General features: G+C 46.7%; 1 protein-coding gene across 1 annotated transcript; it reads right to left on the bottom strand.

Moving 5' to 3' along the window:
- Positions 1-1,580: 1,580 nt before the first annotated feature.
- Positions 1,581-19,752, bottom strand: LOC122945159 (ciliogenesis associated TTC17 interacting protein). The gene is made up of 10 exons (XM_044304074.1): positions 19,568-19,752; positions 14,843-14,948; positions 14,553-14,753; positions 14,422-14,477; positions 13,473-13,559; positions 7,284-7,448; positions 7,080-7,201; positions 6,077-6,153; positions 4,716-4,804; positions 1,581-3,067 (listed from the first exon to the last, which is right to left on the bottom strand). The coding sequence occupies exons 2-10, from the start codon at positions 14,934-14,936 to the stop codon at positions 2,852-2,854; spliced, it is 1,107 nt and encodes a 368-aa protein (XP_044160009.1). The 5' UTR covers positions 14,937-14,948; positions 19,568-19,752; the 3' UTR covers positions 1,581-2,851.
- Positions 19,753-20,600: the final 848 nt, after the last annotated feature.

Below are 20,600 nucleotides of genomic sequence, written 5' to 3'. Positions count from 1 at the left end.
GATGATAAAATAGAAGTTCTTGCAGTCACCACTAGGAGTGCATATTATACATTGCACTCTATAATAATCTTGCGCTTTCCCTAGTAGTGGCTGCTGACCGCTACAATTTTATTTAGCGGTTTTTAAAAAAACATTTTCACATCCTGCCTTCAAATTTTTTTTTTTTCAATTTTCCATCTTGGTGGAGGGAAAGAAAATGTTCTCCCTTCTTAAATCTCCTACTGACCTGAGCATCGCTCAATCTAAAATACAGATGTCTTCCATTTAGCAAGAGAGCAGCATTATAACACCAAAAAATAATCTGCAAAAGCAAGTAATAGCGCAAAAAAACCTGCTGTTTTGCAGCATCCAGCTTGATGATGAAAATCCCCAAACCATAATGATAGCGAGTGATGTGAATGTAACTGGGCCCCTGATATCCAAGCAGGGAAAACACAATCACTGCTGCATCTCTTCTGTATACAGTGCAACAAATAGTTTAGTGAGTTGCTCAAATAGCAATTCCTAGTAATATAACTGAGTTGATGCTATTATGAGACAGATTGGGTGGTGGGTCAGAGTTGCAGAAGCATGTCCTGGATCTAGTGGGAATATTATGGAATTGCTACTTATGCAACTTGATCATTTATTCTGCAAGGTAAGGCTACTTTCACACTAGCGTTGTTTTAATCCGGCGTTCAATTCCGACACCGGAACTGCCCGCCGGATCCGGAAAAACGTGTGAAAACGGATTACATTTGAATCCTGATCAGGCTTTCGATCACAATGGAAAAATGCATTGGAAAAAACGGATCCGCCATTTATGGACTTTAACTTTTTTTCACATTTTTCGGGTTTAACATGCAAAAGCCGGATCCGTTTTGACTGAACACACGGGGCCGGATCCGGCGTTAATGCAAGTCAATGAGAAAAAAGCCTGATCAGGCGTTCAGTCAAAGTGTTCAGGCTTTTTGGCCGGAGGTAAAAATACTGCATGCTACGATTTTCTGAAAAGCCTGATCAGTCAAAAAGACTGAACATAAGACATCCTGATGCATCCTGAAGGACTGACTCTCCATTCAGAATGCATTAGGATAAAACTGATCAGTTCTTTTCCGGATTTGAGCCCCTAGGACGGAACTCAGCGCCGGAAAAGAAAAACGCTAGTGTGAAAGTACCCTAACTCAGAGGTTGCATGTTCCTTTAATGTTGCCTATGGCTCCCCTGCTTGCAAAACTACAACTCCCAGCATGCCATGCTTGGTTGCATTTTTTTGTATGGGTGGAAGGCTGCAGGTTGGAGATGACTACTATTAATCCTTGGATTAGTAGAACTACAGGTAACAGCACCCTGCTAGTCAATTGCACAAAGATATAAGCAAACACTTAAAGAATAAATACTTGGTGGTCATACTTACTGCAAATGCAGCTAGAAGCTCTTTGCAAATATAACAGATCAAAAATATTTCAGGCCCATCTACCAGTCGACAAGGTAGCTTCTAATCAGATGGGGTCCTACTCTAACATGCCTCTCCTGGGCTTACAGCCTACAATCTGGGCAAAGTAGTACCACGCTGTATCCTACGCATGCCTCTCCCAGGCTGTGAGCCTGCAGTATGGGCTGAGTAGAATACAGCTGTACAAGCTAATTAAAAGCACATGGTTAAATGGGCTGGTGGTGCACGGTTCAATCTCACCACCGGGGGAGCCACCCCCCTAGTGGCAGTGACAATGGGGAAGAAAAATAAATGAACCAGCACCTCCATAATGAGTGAATATTCACTTATTATGGAAGTACTATTAATCCTTGTGATTTCTCTGGACGTCTGGTTTTTAGCTTCTCACGCCCATCGATTGTACATTACACCGAATTCACTGGGAAGCTTTAAAGGATTAGAAAAAAACATTCTGCTCTGTTCCTAAAACAGCAGCGGGCCCGTCCATGGGTTGTCTAGTACTGCAACTTCAGCTCTACTGATGTAAATGGTACTGAGCTGTAACGCCAGAACCAACCTGTGGACAGCTGTGGTGCTGCTTTTTGAATAAAGCAGGAATGTTTTTCTAATCCTAGAAAATCCCTTAACAGGAAGAGCCACAGTCAGAAGGTGCACTGCAGGGTCTGATACCGGGGTGACAGAGTGGCTCCACTGCAACAAGAGGAGGAAGAAATATCTGACCTGGGGAAAGAAGGGCGATCACAATTACAAAATGTCTTTTTTTTTATTGTATATTGGTCAAGCTGAGAAAGTCCAAGCCCGGCTTCTTTACAGGAGGCAAGACCACGTGTATATTTCCATCCTTTGTGCATTTCTTAAAGGGGTTCTTCAGGACTACAAAAAGATGGCTGCTATGTTCCAAAAACCATATTGGATCAGATTGTGTGTGCGCTACCTATAGATCAGCTCCATTGAAGTGAATGGGGCTGAGCTGTAATACAACAGACAACCTGTGGACAGGTGTGGTGCTGTTTTTGGAAGATAGCAGCCATATTTTTGTAGGCCTAGAGAGCTCCTTTAAATGTCTCCAATATCAAATCTGCATTATTTTTTGTGTCATTTAGGGCTCAAGCACACAACCATGTGCCGGCCAGGCCTGTATTGTGGACTGCAAACAGCGGGTCTGCAATATACGGGCCCAGGGCATTTTTGCAACTTTCACTTGAATGGGTTTGCAATCGGGAAGGTCTGGTGTGGAATGAAAACACTATGGACTGTTACTGTGGGGTTTCTGCTCGTGTCTCCGCACCGCAAAAAAGTAGTGCATGCAGTGCCCCTACGGTTGGTGCCTGTGAATTGTGGTCTGCGGCACACGGTCTTGTGCATGAGCCCTTATGCACACATCTTTGCTATGCGCAGTAAAATTCCTTTCTGTGATTACTTGGTCCCTTCACGAAATGGACTAGAGATTGCAGATGATCGGAAAGTCTCGCCTCGCTCTTGTGCGGAGGAAAAAGGCCCGAAAAACTCTGCTGCAAAAGTAATGACGTCCTCCGGCTTCCTGAGGAGTAAGAACTGCATGAAGTCCCCCAGAAGAGCCTTTATCTCTGGATGTCGCCGCAGGTATGTCTCGTGATCTGACAACAGTTCTTCCTGTGGAGGGTGAAACAGATGACAGGACAGCGGTCGCCACAGTTTATCACAAGAAAGCATTTGTCACAGAATGTAACGCCAAATTAAGAATGGTGCACGGCTTTCATGCACTTTACTCCTTTTTTCTGAAACTTTTTGTGTGATTCAACCTGAGAATACTGGGGGACAGACTGATGGACATTTGAGAAAAGTATTATATTTTGGCATACAGATAAGATCGCAACCCCAAATTGAAGGCGATTAATTAAAGTGTCGATTATTGTCTTATTTCTATTATATAAGAATTCCAAAAAAAATTAATACTTCTCAGACACCAGAACACTGAACCTGGCCTTTTGTGCTGTAACTTTTGTGCATAAAAATTGTGGATTTCTGTAAAAAGGTGGAAAAACGAAAAATCTATTGTCCAGTAAAAAAAAAGGTATTATACCATGTGTCCCAGTCTCAAAAATTTGGCGCAGTTGGCATTATATCTGCCCACTTGTAAGAGCACTGCTCCCAATAAGCGTAGGCCTCACTCACCTGGCGTATTAGACTACTTTCACACTCGTATTTTGGGCATATCCGTCACGGATCTGCAAAAAACGCTTCCGTTACAAAAATACAACCGCATGCATCCGTCATGAACGGATCCGGTTGTATTATGTCTTCTATAGCCATGACGGATCCGTCTTGAACACCACTGAAACTCAATAGGGGATGGATCTGTTTCCTATTGTGTCAGAGAAAACGGATCCGTCCCCATTGCCTTACATTGTGTGCCAGGACGGATCTGTTTGGCTCTGCTTCGTCAGGCGGACTGCAAAACGCTGCCGACGGCCTCCAGAGCGGAATGGAGACTGAACGGAGGCAAACTGACGCATTCTGAGCGGATCCTTTTCCATTCAGAATGCATTAGGGCCCTGAACGGATCTCTCAAACGGAAAGCCAAAACGCGAGTGTGAAAGTAGCCTTACACGTACATTTGCAGTTTGGACGTGTATGCGGGAAGCTACATTCAGTAAGAAGCTACATTCACAGGACCGTATTTTGGTCTAGACCCATCCATTTCTATGGGGCACCTAGAAATGCGGACAGAACACAGATTTTAACCGTGTGTTGTCGGCATCTGTGCCGCAAATTACAGAACATGTCTTGTTAGTTTAGCGGACAACAATAGGCATTTCTACAATGGGGCCTGTGAAAAGTATGGTATGCACTTGGACCATGTCTGGATTTTGGGGATCTGAAATGGATACCATTGTGTGAATGTAGCCTTACAGCACAAGGTAAATACATGAGATACTAAAAGTCTAATAAACAGTGTGGATATTTTCTGCATCTAACATGACCTGCAGTGTAGATTATGAAATCTGCAGCATGTTGATTCTTCCTGTGGATTTCACCCTTTGCAGTGGAATTTGGGGGAAATCCCTATGTAACACAGACGGATCTTGCAGTGGACACATCAAAATCCACGTGGAAAATCCTCATGAAGAACATGTGCATTTAGCCCTATGCTACAGGTGCCCTGTTATTTTTTAGAGTTTTGGAACTACAAGTCCCAGCACTCCATGAACAGCCTTACACAGCATGCTGAGTGTTGTAGTTCTGCAGTAGATAAGGAGCTTATCTCAAGGTACACGGATGAGGGCCGGGATCACTCTACCTTTCTCTCCAGGTATTGTGAGTACAGCTGCGCGTCGTCCTCCCAGTTTAAGGGCTTCTTTTCAAACACTGGTTTGGGATCTTCTTCCTCTGTGAAGAGATTTGAGGAGATCACGTCATTGTCTTCTACAAAATGCTGGATGCTTTAGGCTCCATTCAGACGTCCGTAGAATGGGTCTGCATCCATTCCGCAATCATGCGGAACCGGTGCGGACCCATTAATTCTCTATTGGGCCGGAAGAGTGCGCTATCTGCATTTCCGGAGCTCGGACCCGATACCGGAAAAAATAGAGCATGTCCTATTGCGGACAAGAATAGGCATTTCTATGGGGTGCTGGCCGGGTGTATTGCGGATCCGTCTGAATGGAGCCTTAAAGGGATTGTCCGGAGTTAGAATAACATGGTGGCCTTTTTCTAGCACCACTGCCACACCTGTCCTTGGGCTGTGGCTGGTAGCGAATGGGACTAAGCTGAAATACCGCACACGACCTGTGGATGGGGTGCCACTGAGACCTGGGCTCACTCTTCTAATTTCTCCTTTGGTGAACCACCACCCACTGAAAAACCAGTTTAGAATAATCTACATAGAAGGTTGAGTCGCTGTTGTAACCCCACTGGTTACAAGAACGGCGGTCCCAAGACCTCCATATGAATGAAGCTGTGGATGAGCATATGTCACTCAGTGTGTATGGGACTGCAGAAGATGATCAAGCCCTGTAATTGGTTTTCTTAATCAGTCCCATCAAGTCTGAATGCAGCAGTGACGTGCAGACTCGACTGCCGCTCCAGGCAGATATGAGACCCACAGTCTCATATTCGGTGGGGGTCCTAGTGGTGGGTTCCAGGGGCGTAGCTATAGTGGAAGCAGAAAAAGTGGCTGTTACAGGGCCCAAACTCAGTTTTTGTGGGGCCACGGAGTGCTGTCTGCATCTTTTGCGGCCCCACTGAAGTGAATGGGTCCGCACCCGAGCCGCCAAACCTGCGGCTCGGATGCGGACCAAAAGAACAGCCGTGTGCATGAGGCCTTATACAGTATATACATGTTGGAAACTAACACAACGGCTGCCGGGCATGGTCAGAGAGCTATCTGCAGGAGTGAGGTTTGCCTGGAGTGTGCCCTGTTCAAAAAATTTGCTTTAGGGCCCAGTCAGTTCTAGTTACGCCACTGATGGGTTCTGTGACGATCAGACACTTAGCACCTCGTCTGTGTTATTGTGTGACAACCCCTTTAAGGCTAGGTTCATAGCTGAGGCGGTGGGACCCAAACCTATCAGACATTGGGGGGACTATCTTAGCCATATTTCACCAATGTCTCAGATGAAACAACCCCTTCCACTTTCTGTCCGTAAAGATCCACGTTACCTGGCTCAGAAAGTATCGGCATCTGCGTAATTCTCATGGTGACCGGAGATCCAACCTGGACGCGGCTGCTCAGATGTCTGCAAGAAGCAAAGGTAATAAAGAGAACGGAGGACATTGTGAAAGACATCGTCAGTGCTGTAAATGTAAAATCAGTGCAGACAGCCAGGTGCCGCTACTATCGCCATACACCTAAGCCCTCATGCACACGACCGTTCTGTTTTTTGTGGTCCGCAAAACAGGTAAGCCGCCCGTGTGCCTGCCACAATTTGTGGAACGGAACAGGCGGCCTATTGTAGAAATGCTTATTCTGGTCCGCAAAATGGACAGGTTATATTTTTTTTTGTGAGGCCACGGAACGGAGCAACGGATGCGGACAGCACACGGAGTGCTGTCCGCATCTTTTGGACCTCATTGAAGTGAATGGGTCCGCATCCGAGCAGCAAAAACTGCGGACCAGAACAACGATCGTGTGCATGAGGCCTAACAATACCGACCAGGAGCAGATACTGGTCAGCGGCCGTGCACCTGAGCTTTAAATGATCAGAAGATGCAGATTTCTGATAGCGGCACATTTAATGTATGACGAGATGGGCACCAAAGTAATTAAAAGGTGAACGCCTGGTAATACATAAGGCATATTTTGACCTAAAAAACAAACAAACACATTTCTATGTCTGCTATCAGCCGATGTACAATATTTTGGTGCGAATTTACCATTTTCCATTACTCCAGTTAATAAATGATGCACAAACTACGTCTCCTGGATGCCGCCCATCAAACAGGAGTGAAAACCAAGAGGGAGAGAACATTCCATAAAAACTGCATGAGGCCTAATACACACGTCCATAGCAGGTCCGTGCCCGTACTTAAATGGGTGCGCAATCTGGAAGATGTGGAACGGAGACATGGATCTGAAGCACCACGGAGTGCGTCTGTGGGTTTTCTGTCTGTGAGAGACGCCTCACTGACGTGATAGCAACACAAGTGATCTCATATCTGTTACCCGTCCGGTAGGAAGTAGCCCTGCCAGGTGACCGGGACCTCGTCCGAGAGGATCGCTCGCTCTAGGCCGTAAACGTCTACGATGTCTTTCCCGATGAGCTGAGGTCGGGTGCCGAGCTCTCGCTGCAACACACAATCCGCATAGAGCGTCAGACATTTCTGCAGTGTGATGAGCCGGGCCTGTCTTGTGACGTACACGACTTACATAGGACGAGACACACAGGTTCATCTCCGCATCGAGGGTCAGAAAATCCAGGTTCTGCGGGGTTTTCCTCCTGGCGAGAAGCCGCATGATCAGCAGGTTTGACGCCTCTGAAACCAACCCAGTCAGCGAGCTGCAGTCGTGGGACGCCGTTTCCTGGTGGACTCGCTGCAGAGGGAAGACGAAAGCTTATCTCTATTGCATGGATGTCAAACTCATGGCCCTCCAGATCTTGCACAACTACAACTCCCTGATAGCTGTAGTATGCCCAGGCATGATGGGAGTTGTAGTTTTGTAACAGCTGGAGGGCCACGAGTTTGACATCCCTGCAAGTCTATTGTAACCAGTGCAGAATATCACAGGCGGGGCCCCGACAACGACCTCCGCGTCTGCAGCTAACCCCCGACATCTGTGTGAACTCGTGTCAAGTTTTTTCATCCTTGTTTTTTTTTGCAGTATGACAAAAAATGCCTTCCGTTTCTGTATTTCAAAGATAAAACATATCCTATTATTGTCCGCATAACGGACAAGGATAGGACTGTTCTATCAGGGGCAGCTGTTCCGTTCCGCAAAAAACGGAATGCACACGGACGTCAACCGTATTTTTTGCGGATCCGTTCTTTTCGAATGGCAAAATACTGAAAAAGTCATACGGTCGTGTGCATGAGGCCTAAAACAGGCATAGAAAATGGTAATTGAGATGGGCCTGCCCCTCTCCTCCCTCACACCACATCCACTTTTTTAGACCTGGCGTAAGCGAGAAGTCACAGATAGCGGTGCAAAAGGACCTAATTTAGGCCACTTTCACACCAGCGTTTTTGCTGGATCAGCAAAAACGCTTCCATCATAATAAAACAACCGTCTGCATCCGTTCTGAACAGATCCGGTTGCATTTTCTCTAAAATAGCCAGGACGATCCGTTTTCTATTGTGTCCGAGACCACCACCATTGACTTACATTGTGTGTCATGACGGATCCGTCTTGCTCCGCACCACATAGCGGACAGAAAAACGCTGCTTACAGTGTTATTCTGTCCGCAATGCGGACGCAACCAAACGGAACGGAATGCATTCTGGCGCACTCCGCTTCAGTCAGTTCAGTTTTGTCCCCATTGACAATGAATGGGGACAAAATGGGAGCGTTTTCCCCCGCTATTGAGATCCTAGGACGGAAAGGGAAAGCGCAGATGTGAAAGTAGCCTCAGGCGTATTTCTGTTTAATAAATGACCCCCCTTAGTTTTCAATGCCAAAATTTTGGGGGTACATATAATTTATTGTTTAAAGGGGAATTCCCCTTACTGACCACCAATACGCCTTTTTACGGATGTAAACAAAGGGGGGTTACGACAGATAGCTGGTGTTAATCAATGATTATATGTACCCAAAATGGTGCATTAAAAACTATAACTTGTCCTGCAAAACATAAGACCTCATAAAGGGATATTAATGAAAAAACTAAAAAGTTATAGCTCTTGGAATGCAATTTTTAAAAAAATGTGCGTGGTCACTAAGGCTACTTTCACACTGGCGTTTCTGGGTCCGCTTGTGAGATCCGTTTCAGGGCTCTCACACGCGGCCCAAAACGGATCAGTTTAGCCCTAATGCATTCTGAATGGAAAAGGATCTGTTCAGAATGCATCAGTTTGAGTCCGTTCAGCCTCCATTCCGCTCTGGAGGCGGACACCAAAACGCAGCTTGCATCGTTTTGATGTCCGCCTGACGTGGCGGAGCCAAACGGATCCGTCCTGACTTACAATGTAAGTCAATAGAGACGGATCCGTTCTCACTGACACAATATGGTGCAATTGAAAACGCATCCGCCTCCCATTGACTTTCAATGTAAGTCAAAACGGATCCGTTTGCATTATCGTTTTTTTTTGCTCATGGTAATGCAAACGGATCCGTTCTGAACGGATACAAGCGTTTGCATTATAGGTGCGGATCCGTCTGTGCAGATACCAGACGGATCCGCTCTGAACGCAGGTGTGAAAGTAGCCTAAGGGGTTAAGACAGTTAGGCCTCTTTCACACGGGCGTCATGTTTTTTGCCCGGATAAGAGGCGGGTGCGTTGCGGGAAAATGCGCGATTTTTCCGCCCGAGTGCAAAACATTGTAATGCGTTTTGCACTCGCGTGAGAAAAATCGCGCATGTTTGGTACCCAAACCCGAACTTCTTCACAGAAGTTCGGGCTTGGGATTGATGTTCTGAAGATTGTATTATTTTCCCTTATAACATGGTTATAAGGGAAAATAATAGCATTCTGACTACAGAATGCTTAGTATAATAGTGCTGGAAGGGTTAAAAAAATAAAAAAGTTAACTCACCTTCTCCTCTTGTTCGCGTAGTTCGTTCCCGGTCTGTTCTTTGCTAGCTGTGGGCTTGGGCTGAATGACCTGTGGTGACGTCAGATCACATGCTCCAATCACATGGTCCATCACCATGGTGATGGAGCATGTGATCTGACATCACCACAGGTCCTTTAGCCCAAGCCCACAGCTAGCAAAGAACAGACCGGGAACGAACTACGCGAACAAGAGGATAAGGTGAGTTAACTTTTTTATTTTTTTAACCCTTCCAGCACTATTATACTATGCATTCTGTAGTCAGAATGCTATTATTTTCCCTTATAACCATGTTATAAGGGAAAATAATACAGTGAATAGACTGTCACCTAGAACCCATGCGTGAAAATCGCACCGCATCCGCACTTGCTTGCGGATGCTTGCGATTTTCACGCAACCCCATTCACTTCTATGGGGCCTGCGTTGCGTGGATTATCGCACCGCAACGCACAAAGAGGAGCATGCTGCGATTTTCACGCAACGCATAAGTGATGCGTGAAAATCACCGCTCATGTGAACAGCCTCATAGAAATGAATGGGTCAGGATTCAGTGCGGGTGCTATGCGTTCACGTCACGCATTGCACCCGCGCGGAAAACTTGCTCGTGTGAAAGGGGCCTTAGGCCTCTTTCACACGGGCGTCAGTTTTTTTGCCCGGATAAGAGCCGGGTGCGTTGCGGGAAAATGCGCGATTTTCCCGCGCAAGTGCAAAACATTGTCATGCGTTGCACTCGCGTGAGAAAAATCGCGCATCTTTGGTACCCAAACCCGAACTTCTTCATAGAAGATTGATGTTCTGAAGATTGTATTATTTTCCCTTATAACATGGTTATAAGGGAAAATAATAGCATTCTGAATACAGAATGCATAGTAAACGAGCGCTAGAGGGGTTAAAAAAAAAATTTAAAATTTTTTAACTCACCTTAGTCCACTTGATCGCGAAGCCTGGCATCTCCTTGTGTCTCCTCTGCGCTGAGCAGCTGAACAGGACCTGGGGTGAGCTGCTCCATTAAATACCGGTTAAGGACCTTCGATGACGTCACTCCGGTCATCACATGGTACGTCACATGATCTTTTACCATGGTGATTCACCATGGTAAAAGACCATGTGATGACCGGAGTGACGTCATCGAAGGTCCTTAACCGGTATTTAATGGAGCAGCTCACCCCAGGTCCTGTTCAGCGCAGAGGAGACACAAGGAGATGCCGGGCTTCGCGATCAAGTGGACTAAGGTGAGTTAAATTATTATTTTTATTTTTTTAACCCCTCTAGCGCTGGTTTACTATGCATTCTGTATTCAGAATGCTATTATTTTCCCCTATAACCATGTTATAAGGGAAAATAATAATGATCGGGTCTCCATCCCGATCGTCTCCTAGCAACCGTGCGTGCAAATCGCACGGCATCCGTACTTGCTTGCGGATGCCATCCGATTTTCACACACCCCATTCACTTCTATGGGGCCTGCGTCACGTCAAAATCGGACAATATAGAGCATGCTGCGATTTCAACTGAACGCACAAGTGATGCGTTAAAAACATCGCTCATGTGCACAGCCCCATAGAAATGAATGGGTCAGGATTTAGTGCGGGTGCCATACGTTCGCCGCACGGATCGCACCCGCACGGAAAACTCGCCCGTGTGAAAGGGGCCTTAAGGTTTATCCACGGGAAATGCCATTGGGTGGGGGTCTCACCTCTGGGACCTGCTCCGAGCTTTCTACTTTCACTTCTGGGAGTTTTAAAAATAAAGCACCCATCAGACAACACATTTAATTTTTATTAACTCTTTCGGGGATGGAGGGAAGGTTAATGGGAAAAAACATCAGTTCTGCCATTGTGTTTTTTCAGTTTGGCGCTGTTCACATGTTACTTTTATATTGCGGGTCAGTACGATACCAGAAATACCACCTTTATATAGTTTTTTAAATGTGTTATTACTTTATGCACAATAAAATACTTTGGGGCACATTGACTGTAGTGTCTGCGCCTGTTTTCAGGAGTAAAAAGCCTGTTTCCGACTGTCTTAGTTTTTAAGTCTCATTTACCAACTGATTTTGCGCCTGTTTTGAGTTATAAGACAAAATCTGAAGTTTTCTAACTTTTGCACCTATTTTCCGACCTATTTATGTAAGTGCGCCTTATTTTGTGTCTGATTTAGGGCTCATGCACACAAACGTGCGTGTTTTGCGCCCCAAAAATTGCTGATCCCCAAAACACGGATGCCACCCGTGTGCGTTCCGCAATTTGCGGAACGGAACAGGCGACCCATTAAGCAAATGCCTATTCTTGTCTCCCCATTCTTGTTTTTGCAGGGCCATGGAACCGAGCAACGGATGTAGACGGCACATGGATGCGGCTCGGATGCGGACCCAAACCATGTTCTTGCGCATGAGCCCTTAGCCATCTAATTTCTACATCACTCCAGGGCTGGCGCACTTTTCTGCTTCAGTTTTGAGTGGTGAGTTGCACCACATTTTGCCTACTTTCACGGAGACATGCACCTAATTGCGGCTCAATTGCACCACATTGTTATGCGCAAACTAGACCAGTCTTATTGAATATGAACCTGTCCTACAGGAAAACAACCACTAGAGGTCAGACTTAATCCAAAAAAAGACAAATCTGATTTATTAAGGGATAATAAATGAGATGCAAACTTTGCCAATGCGTCTGTTTTTTGCTTTTTTCACTCCCAAAAAAAAAAAAGGCTTGATAAATGTGCCCCTTTATCTACTAGGGCATATAACCGGGTGGTGAGATACTGACAACCCCTTTAATACCACTCTTAGGCCTCTTTCAGACGGGCATTGCGGGAACACCCGCGATTTTTCAGCCCAAGTGCAAAACATTGTAATGCATTTTGCACTCGCGTGAGAAAAATTGCGCATGTTTGGTACCCAAACCTGTAGATTGGGTTATTTTCTCGTATAACATGGTTATAAGGGAAAATAATAGCATTCTGAATACAGAATGCATAGTATAATAGCGCTGGAGGGGTTAAAAAAAATATATATATATTTTAACTCACCTTAGTCCACTTGATCGCGCAGCCGGCATCTCGTCTGTCTCCTTTGCTGAACAGGACCTGTGGTGACGTCACTCCGGTCATCACATGATCCATCACCATGGTAAAAGATCATGTGATGACCGGAGTGACGTCACCACAGGTCCTTTTCAGCAAAGGAGACAGACGAGATGCCGGGCAGCGCGATCAAGTGGACTAAGGTGAGTTAAAATATTTTTTTATTTTTTTTAACCCCTCCAGCCCTATTTTACTATGCATTCTATATTCAGAATGCTATTATTTTCCATTATAACCATGTTATAAGGGAAAATAATAATGATTGGGTCTCCATTCCGATTGTCTCCTAGCAACCGTGCGTGAAAATTGCACTGCATCCGCACTTGCTTGCGGATGCTTGCGATTTTCACGCAGCCCCATTCACTTCTATGGGGCCTGCGTTGCGTGAAAAACGCACAAAGAGGAGCATGCTGCGATTTTTACGCAACGCACAAGTGATGCGTGAAAATCACCGCTCATGTGAACAGCCCCATAGAAATGAATGGGTCGGTATTCAGTGCAGGTGCTATGCGTTCACGTGACGCATTGCACCCGCGCGGAAAACTCGCTCGTGTGAAAGGGGCCTTAGGGTATATTTAGATGAGACAATTTTTAAGTTTTGCTGGGCTTCTCTCATTATTGCAGCAGAACTTTTTGCATCTTTAATGCAGATCACAGGAACAAAAATGCCTCAAACACGTGAAAAACATGAAAAAAACCATCACAAAAAGAATCTGCCCGCCCTGGGGTTGCACATGGTGTCTGCCGGTCGCTGCTCCGCGCTCACCTGACCTTCGGTAATGACTCTGTTAATCACCATCTGGTCACCTTGTCTCCTCATGTGCGTTTTCTTATCCAGTGAATGTCCTTTTAACTGAAAAATATACAAAGTAATGACAGCCTAGGTGTCTCCATGGCAACAGACAACAAACAAACCCTGCGTAGTCGGATGCGGTCTTATTTCCTTTATCTGCCCTATACTTCTTTACGTACATTCGGTAAAGGACAGGTAGAAGGTGGTATGACTGCAGGGTCAGACTGCACAGGGTTGGCTGTGCTCTGTAACCATGGAGACACATAGTTCTGTACAGGAGCTGTACACACATTTGTTTCCTAGTTAAAGGGGTTATCCAGAAATTTGATATTGATGGCCTATCCTCAGGACCAGTCAATATCAGATCAGCGGGGGTCCGACTCCCAGCACCCCTGCCGATCAGCTGTATAGCTCTACGAGTGCTTAGGTCTCTTCCTAGGACAATGGCGTCACTGTACATCGGTCATGAGGCCCAGGAGCAGCTCAGCCCCATTCAAGTGAAGCTGAAATACCCAGCACAGCTGCTCTAAGCTAAGGAGCTCTGGTGAGTGCAGCTGATTGGCAATGGTGCTGGGAGTCGGACCCCCACCGATTTCATATTGAGGACCTATCCTGAGGATATCTCATCAATATGAACCCCTTTAAGGCTATTGTAAAGTTACTTTGTTATTTACTTTAGATTAAGTGGAAGAATAAAAGGTGGACCTTCCCTGGGAGGCTCTGTTCATACTGATGGTTTCCATTTTTACAAGTGTAATGAACGTGTTATGATGCATGGCTAATGGGTTCAACAGGTTTCTGCCTTTGTAATTTATTGGGTAGAATCAAAAAAATCTATGAAATGCAAAGAAAAATAACTTATGCAATTGTGAAGAGAGCCTATGATCTTCTGTCACAATGCATCTGTATGGACCGCACAAACCTTGACAAACTCGTGGTGGTTCTGCTCCAGCGTCTCGAGCCGTAGGGAGATATAAGCTGCAAGAAAGACAGAAATCAACAGAAGAACTCATCTGTATGATGTAGTACACACGCGCTGGACTCTGCACTGACCAGTGATGGAGCTTCCGCAGGGGACGTCGTCCACTAAGCTATGGCTGCTGATGTGAACAAGGACACATTTCTCGTCCTCCCGTCCGTCCTGCTCATAGTAAGCGGGCTGGACATTGACAGTGAACGAGCCGACCTCGGCACCGGCCTCCGAGATGGACTGTAAAGACTCCGAGAAGAAGCAAAGACGCAGCTCATCCGGCTCTGGAGAACACAACAGGTATATAGATTATACATACAATAACTCTACAAGATGGGGCGCGATGAGCGGGGGACGACTAGAGGCTACTCACCCACGCTGGACATGAACTCCACGGCCTCTACGCTCGAACTGAGCTGCTTGGGAGGTTCGGAAATCTCCACTTTGGTTAGGTCGCTTGATGCCATCTTGTTTGATACCTGTGAAAACCAGCACCAGTTACACCGGAGCATAGAAGAACCTGCAGCCCGACACAGAGGCAGGCATTTTAGGGCCACATAGGAGGAGCACTGACAAACCTCGTAGTTGGTGTGACTTGTGACGGTCAACCAAGGCTACAAGGAATCACCTGTCCAGCAGTAAGACTGTATGACTGACCGTGTGGGGGTCCGTATCTCAGGAGGTGTCCAGGACACTCCGATCATGAGGTCCTGTCTACGCAATGGTGTCATCTATCATCATACTGACGACTCACTCACGTGATGAGCAGCCACAACATAGCACATGGTCTCACACCTACAGTATACGAATGGTCACACCTCAGGGGCGGACTGGGAATTTAAAGTTCCAGGTGGGTCCAAGTTGACAGAAGGTGGGGCAATACTATAGTGCAGCACAAAATACCGTCTTAGCAGAACCAAGCACCACAGTGCAGCACAAAACACCTCCCCAGAAGATGTCCATCTGTGGTGGCCATCTGTAGCTGCCACGTGAGATGTGGGCCACAGCACCAAGCCAGCCCTACATTCAGACTTCCCCTAGAATGACCTCAGTGCCCCCAGAAGTACGCTCCCTAAGGGGTCAAGAAAATAATGAAAAAATAAAATACCTAAGTGCTCTTCCAAGTCGCTCCTCTGAGTTTTCCTACAGGCCTCCTCCAGCCTGCGTCCCTGCACCATTTGTACACTGGCCTATGCGGGTGCGCAACAGGGCGCCCTTCTGTACCTGGCCACGGGCTCCCATGCCCCGCTGCAGTATTCAACTGTATCACCTGAGGATAGCAATAGAATTGAACTCAGGAGGGCCCCTGTGGCCCCCTGGCAAGGTACAGAAGGTCCTGTTGCTCAGTGTTAACCCCTGAGAGAGTCCGATCATTATGTGCGTGTCCAGCGGCAGTGTGGAGGGCTCAGGTGGCCCCCCGGATAGATTCCCTGTCGGCCGGTCCGCCCCTGCCTGCCCTATATTCTTCAACAAATTCATAAAAAGCAACAATGTAACAATTCATCTCCTGTATGTATCACAATAAGGAAACGTATTAGACCCGTGACCATTACAGTGTCCCCACTACGGCACACAGCGCGAATGTCCTACATAGGTCCCTGCAGCCCAGTGAGGAGGGACAGGGGATTAGTTTGCACCTCACTTATTTTTGGATGGTCAAAGAGGCACATCTATAGATACTTCAAGAGCTTCTCATACACTGTGGCACAAAAGTCATCTGAATATGGTCCGAACTGCATCAAATCATGAAAGCTGGGGTTAAAATGGAGGGAGGAACCAGAACTGGACCTATGTTTTCTGGAGCAACAGAGCTAACATACTGAATGGGTTAAAAAAAGAGGGACGATCAGGGATTTGGGTCAAAAAAGGAGACACTGGAGGTAATGATGCCACTGCGTGCCCCTCCCATAGATGTCACCATTGTATATGGGTCGCTCACAGGACACCGATGACTAAGGGGGAACTCTAACCATTTATTATTTTTTTGGGGAGACTTCTGCCTGACACACTGTTCATGGGGTCATGCTATTCAGGGCTCATTCAGACGGCCGTATGCTGTCCGCAAAAATGCGGATCCGTTTTTTTTAAGACAGTTCAGCATGTCCGCAAAAAAACGGATTGCATTCCGTTTTTTTGCTGAGCCATAGACTTCAATGGGGCCACGTCCTGATTTTCACTGACAAGTATAGGACATGTTTCATTTGTTTTGATGAGCCGTGCAATGGAAGAAAAGGCCCCATAGAAGTGAAATGGGACAGCATCTAATCCACAAAAAAAACTGATCCACATTTTTGATGACAGCATACGGCCGTCTGAATGAGCCCTCACGGTGAGGCTCCGGCGGGTATGTTAGGGGCGCAGTTCAGAGTGGCGCCTTTGCGAGAAAATGTATGAAAATTGTGACAGTGTGAAGAACACCAAACAAACCTTCTTATGGGCGTGGGTGCCCTAAAAGGGGTGGTACACCTCCAAGGATGTAAACTTAAAGGGGTGGTACACCTCCAAGGATGTAAACTTAAAGGGGTGGTACACCTACAAGGATGTAAACTTAAGTTTTGACGCCGGTCCAGAGCAGAGAAGCCGGTAAGAAGGAGCCGGCTCCTGGAAGCAGGTAAGTAGGCCCCCCGTGGCAAAACCCCACCCCTTTAAAAATAAAATAAATCTGACATTCAAGGGCCCATTCACACCTGCGAACGAACACACAGATCAAATACAGATGTCTTTTATTTTTTTACAATTTGTTCCGTTTGTTGCCGTGTTGTGTTAGTTTTCATACGTTTTTATACCATTTTTTGTAGAAAGAATTAAAGGGGTTTTCTGGGACTTCGATATTGATGATGGTCGTTGGCATCAGATCGGGGGGGTCCGACACCCTGCACCCCCTCTAGTCAGTTGCCAGCAGCGGACACTATAGACTGGTCCCATCCACTGTGTATCTTCCAGAAGGTACCCAAAATTGCTGACCAGTGCGGATGCCGGGGGTCAGACCCCCCCCACCCCAATATTGATGACCAATCCTGAACCTTTTAGCTCTTTTTTTTTTTTTTTGCTTCTTTTAAAGGGCTTCTGTCACCCCACTAAAGTGTTTTTTTTTTTTTTGGGCTAGTGAAATTAGTTATATTGCGATATATCACAATATAATTGTGTTACTTACTTTGATCCAGCAGTTTCTTCAAAAAACGAAGTTTTATCATATGTAAATTCGGTCTCTAACAGCAAGTAGGGCGTCTACTTGCTGGTAGCTGCTGCAGAAATCCGCCCCCTCGTCGTGTTGATTGACAGGGCCAGCCGGGATCTCCTCCTCCGGCCAGCCCTGTCGGCATTTCAAAAATCGCGCGCCTCTGTTGATTCGGCGCAGGCGCTCTGAGATGAGGAGGCTCGTCTCCTCAGCACTCCCTCAGTGCGCCTGCGCCGATGACATCACCAAAATAGAAGACGTCATCGGCGCAGGCGCACTGAGGGAGTGCTGAGGAGACGAGCCTCCTCATCTCAGAGCGCCTGCGCCGAATCAACAGAGGCGCGCGATTTTTGAAATGCCGACAGGGCTGGCCGGAGGAGGAGATCCCGGCTGGCCCTGTCAATCAACACGACGAGGGGGTGGATTTCTGCAGCAGCTACCAGCAAGTAGCCGCCCTACTTGCTGTTAGAGACCGAATTTACATATGATAAAACTTCGTTTTTTGAAGAAACTGCTGGATCAAAGTAAGTAACACAATTATATTGTGATATATATCGCAATATAACTAATTTCACTAGCCCAAAAAAAAAAATCACTTTAGTGGGGTGACAGAAGCCCTTTAAGGCATGCGCCAAAGGTAATCATCCCCCCCCCAAACACCCCCCCCCCATCCAACCCAGCAGAGGTCAAAAGAGCCCGTTTCGCCCTCCACCAGGGTCGTACGTGTTAATGGTAATCGCACTCTGACGGCGCTTTCCTGTCCAGCGACCACTGCATATATGACGCGGTAGACATTTTTCTACCATCCATCGTGGCCGACGGCCAAAGTATTTCATTCTACGCAGTGGCACACAGGGCCAAAGACCCCCAATATACACAGACAGGTGTGAGCTATGGACAGACAGGTGTGAGCTATGGGAGCACAGGACACGACTTCCGCGCGGGGCCCATACCCATCCTCTGGCACATGCTGCCTACTGAAAAAACTCCATGTGCCAGTGGCGTACACAAGGGGGGTGCCACAAGGGGGGTGCCATGACGGAGTCACCCCGGTCCCCGGCTCCATCCACTGCTGCACCGCGACTCCGCCAGGCGCCGGTGTTCTGCCAGATTTCTATAGCTTGCCGAAAGTCTATAGCGGAAGTGACGTGGTGCGCTGCGCAAGCGCACAAGCGCACTTCCACAAATCATCCGAATCATTGCCTTAAAGTGACAGTCACCTCCAGTAAAATACAGCATCTACAAGGATTATTGCGGCGGCGTGCAACATGACGTGACGTCACGACGCTGACGCCGCGCCGCCTTCACGGATCAGAAGCGGAAGGATCCATTATACCAGCGGTCGGACGGGCATCATCAAAATAAATGTGAGTAAATAATTGTGTGTGTAATTAAGGGGGGGTGTACCGTGTAATTAAGGTGGGGAGGGAGGGGGTGTAATTAAGGGGGGGGGGGGTGTTATTAAGGGAGGGGGTGTAATTAAGGAGAGAAGAGAGGGTGTAATTAAGGGGGGGGGTGCAGGATTTGTTCATTTTATTGATGGGGATTTGGATTTTTTTTCTTTTTAGTGCAGATGGAAAGTGATTTTTTTAAGGGGGTGCAGGTTTTTATTTTATTAACCACCTCCGGACCGCCTGACTGGGGTGCCAAACAAAGGGTTCGCCCCGGGTGCCAAATGCTCTAGGTACGCCCCTGCCATGTGCATAAAAAATAGAAATGTGAAATAAACTATTTTACTGTGTTGACAACATTTTTCAATTAATCCAGATCCGTCAAACAGGAGTGTGAATAAGACCCAGCCACATTCTGCAGAACGCAGGATAAAGGTCCTTACGATGCAGCCATTTTCCTGGTGACATTTCTATAAACCCCCTATTAATAAATAACAGACTACAAGAAAATGGCGGCCAACGGACTGACCTGTACAGAACCAGCAGGAGCTTGTGTGTAAACGCAGCTCTCTAAAGCAGCATTCACACAGATTTCGGGTGTATTCTAGCTCAGGTCCTCTGTATAACGCCCCGTGTCCCCCCTCAGGTCCTGCCGGTTGGGTCGTCGCCTCTCACGTACTGCTCAGCTGAAGGCAGGGAGTCCGGCCTCCTGTCCACAGGCTGCGTCCGTCCCTTAGCAACCACAGCCGTCTCCATAACAACAACATTCCAGCTCGTCCTCTATTGCTCAGCAGTGCCATCTGCTGGTCAACGACAAAACTGCACTTTATTTTTTTTTAGTACTTTATCAGTGGGGACCACAGGGGTTCCCTTATCAGCACTTGCAGCCACCGATGTCCCCAAACCCGGCACACACTTACCTTCTGCAGTTCTTATCATACCACTGATTATATTGAGAGTGATTGTACACAAGTAGTACATTCAAGAGCAGAAGACTGAGTGCAGCTCTGGAGTATAACACAAGACGTATTTTGGATAAGTAATGTATGTACACAGTGACTCCACCAGCAGAATGGAGTGCAGCTCTGGAGTATAATACAGGATGTAACTCAGGATCAGTACAGGATAAGTAATGTAATGTATGTACACAGTGACTTCACCAGCAGAATAGTGAGTGCAGCTCTGGAGTATAATACAGGATGTAACTCAGGATCAGTACAGGATAAGTAATGTAATGTATGTACACAGTGACTTCACCAGCAGAATAGTGAGTGCAGCTCTGGAGTATAATACAGGATGTAACTCAGGATCAGTACAGGATAAGTAATGTATGTACACAGTGACTGCACCAGCAGAATAGTGAGTGCAGCTCTGGAGTATAATACAGGATAAGTAATGTGATGGACGGAGTGATTATATCTATAGAGAGTGTTTAATGGTGAACCCCTTTAAGCTAGTCGGTGTCCACACTTCTGGTCACATGGACCCACTGCACCTTCTTCTCGCCCCGATTGGCTGAGTGATCAGCTTACTGGTTCTATGGCCCTTTCTGGAGTCAGTCG

The sequence above is a fragment of the Bufo gargarizans genome, chromosome 8, assembly GCF_014858855.1.
Source record: "Bufo gargarizans isolate SCDJY-AF-19 chromosome 8, ASM1485885v1, whole genome shotgun sequence".
In the NCBI taxonomy this organism is placed as follows: Eukaryota; Metazoa; Chordata; class Amphibia; order Anura; family Bufonidae; genus Bufo; species Bufo gargarizans.
This window is presented reverse-complemented; position numbering and strand designations above follow the sequence as displayed.

Coding starts and splice junctions, on each gene's coding strand:
- LOC122945159 (XM_044304074.1), bottom strand. CDS start 14,936: ATGGCATCAAGCGACCTAACCAAAGTGGAGATTTCCGAACCTCCCAAG. Junction 7,202..7,283: donor ACCTGTGTGTCTCGTCCTAT/GTAAGTCGTGTA, acceptor TGTGTGTTGCAG/CGAGAGCTCGGCACCCGACC. Junction 3,068..4,715: donor CACAATACCTGGAGAGAAAG/GTAGAGTGATCC, acceptor CACCCTCCACAG/GAAGAACTGTTGTCAGATCA.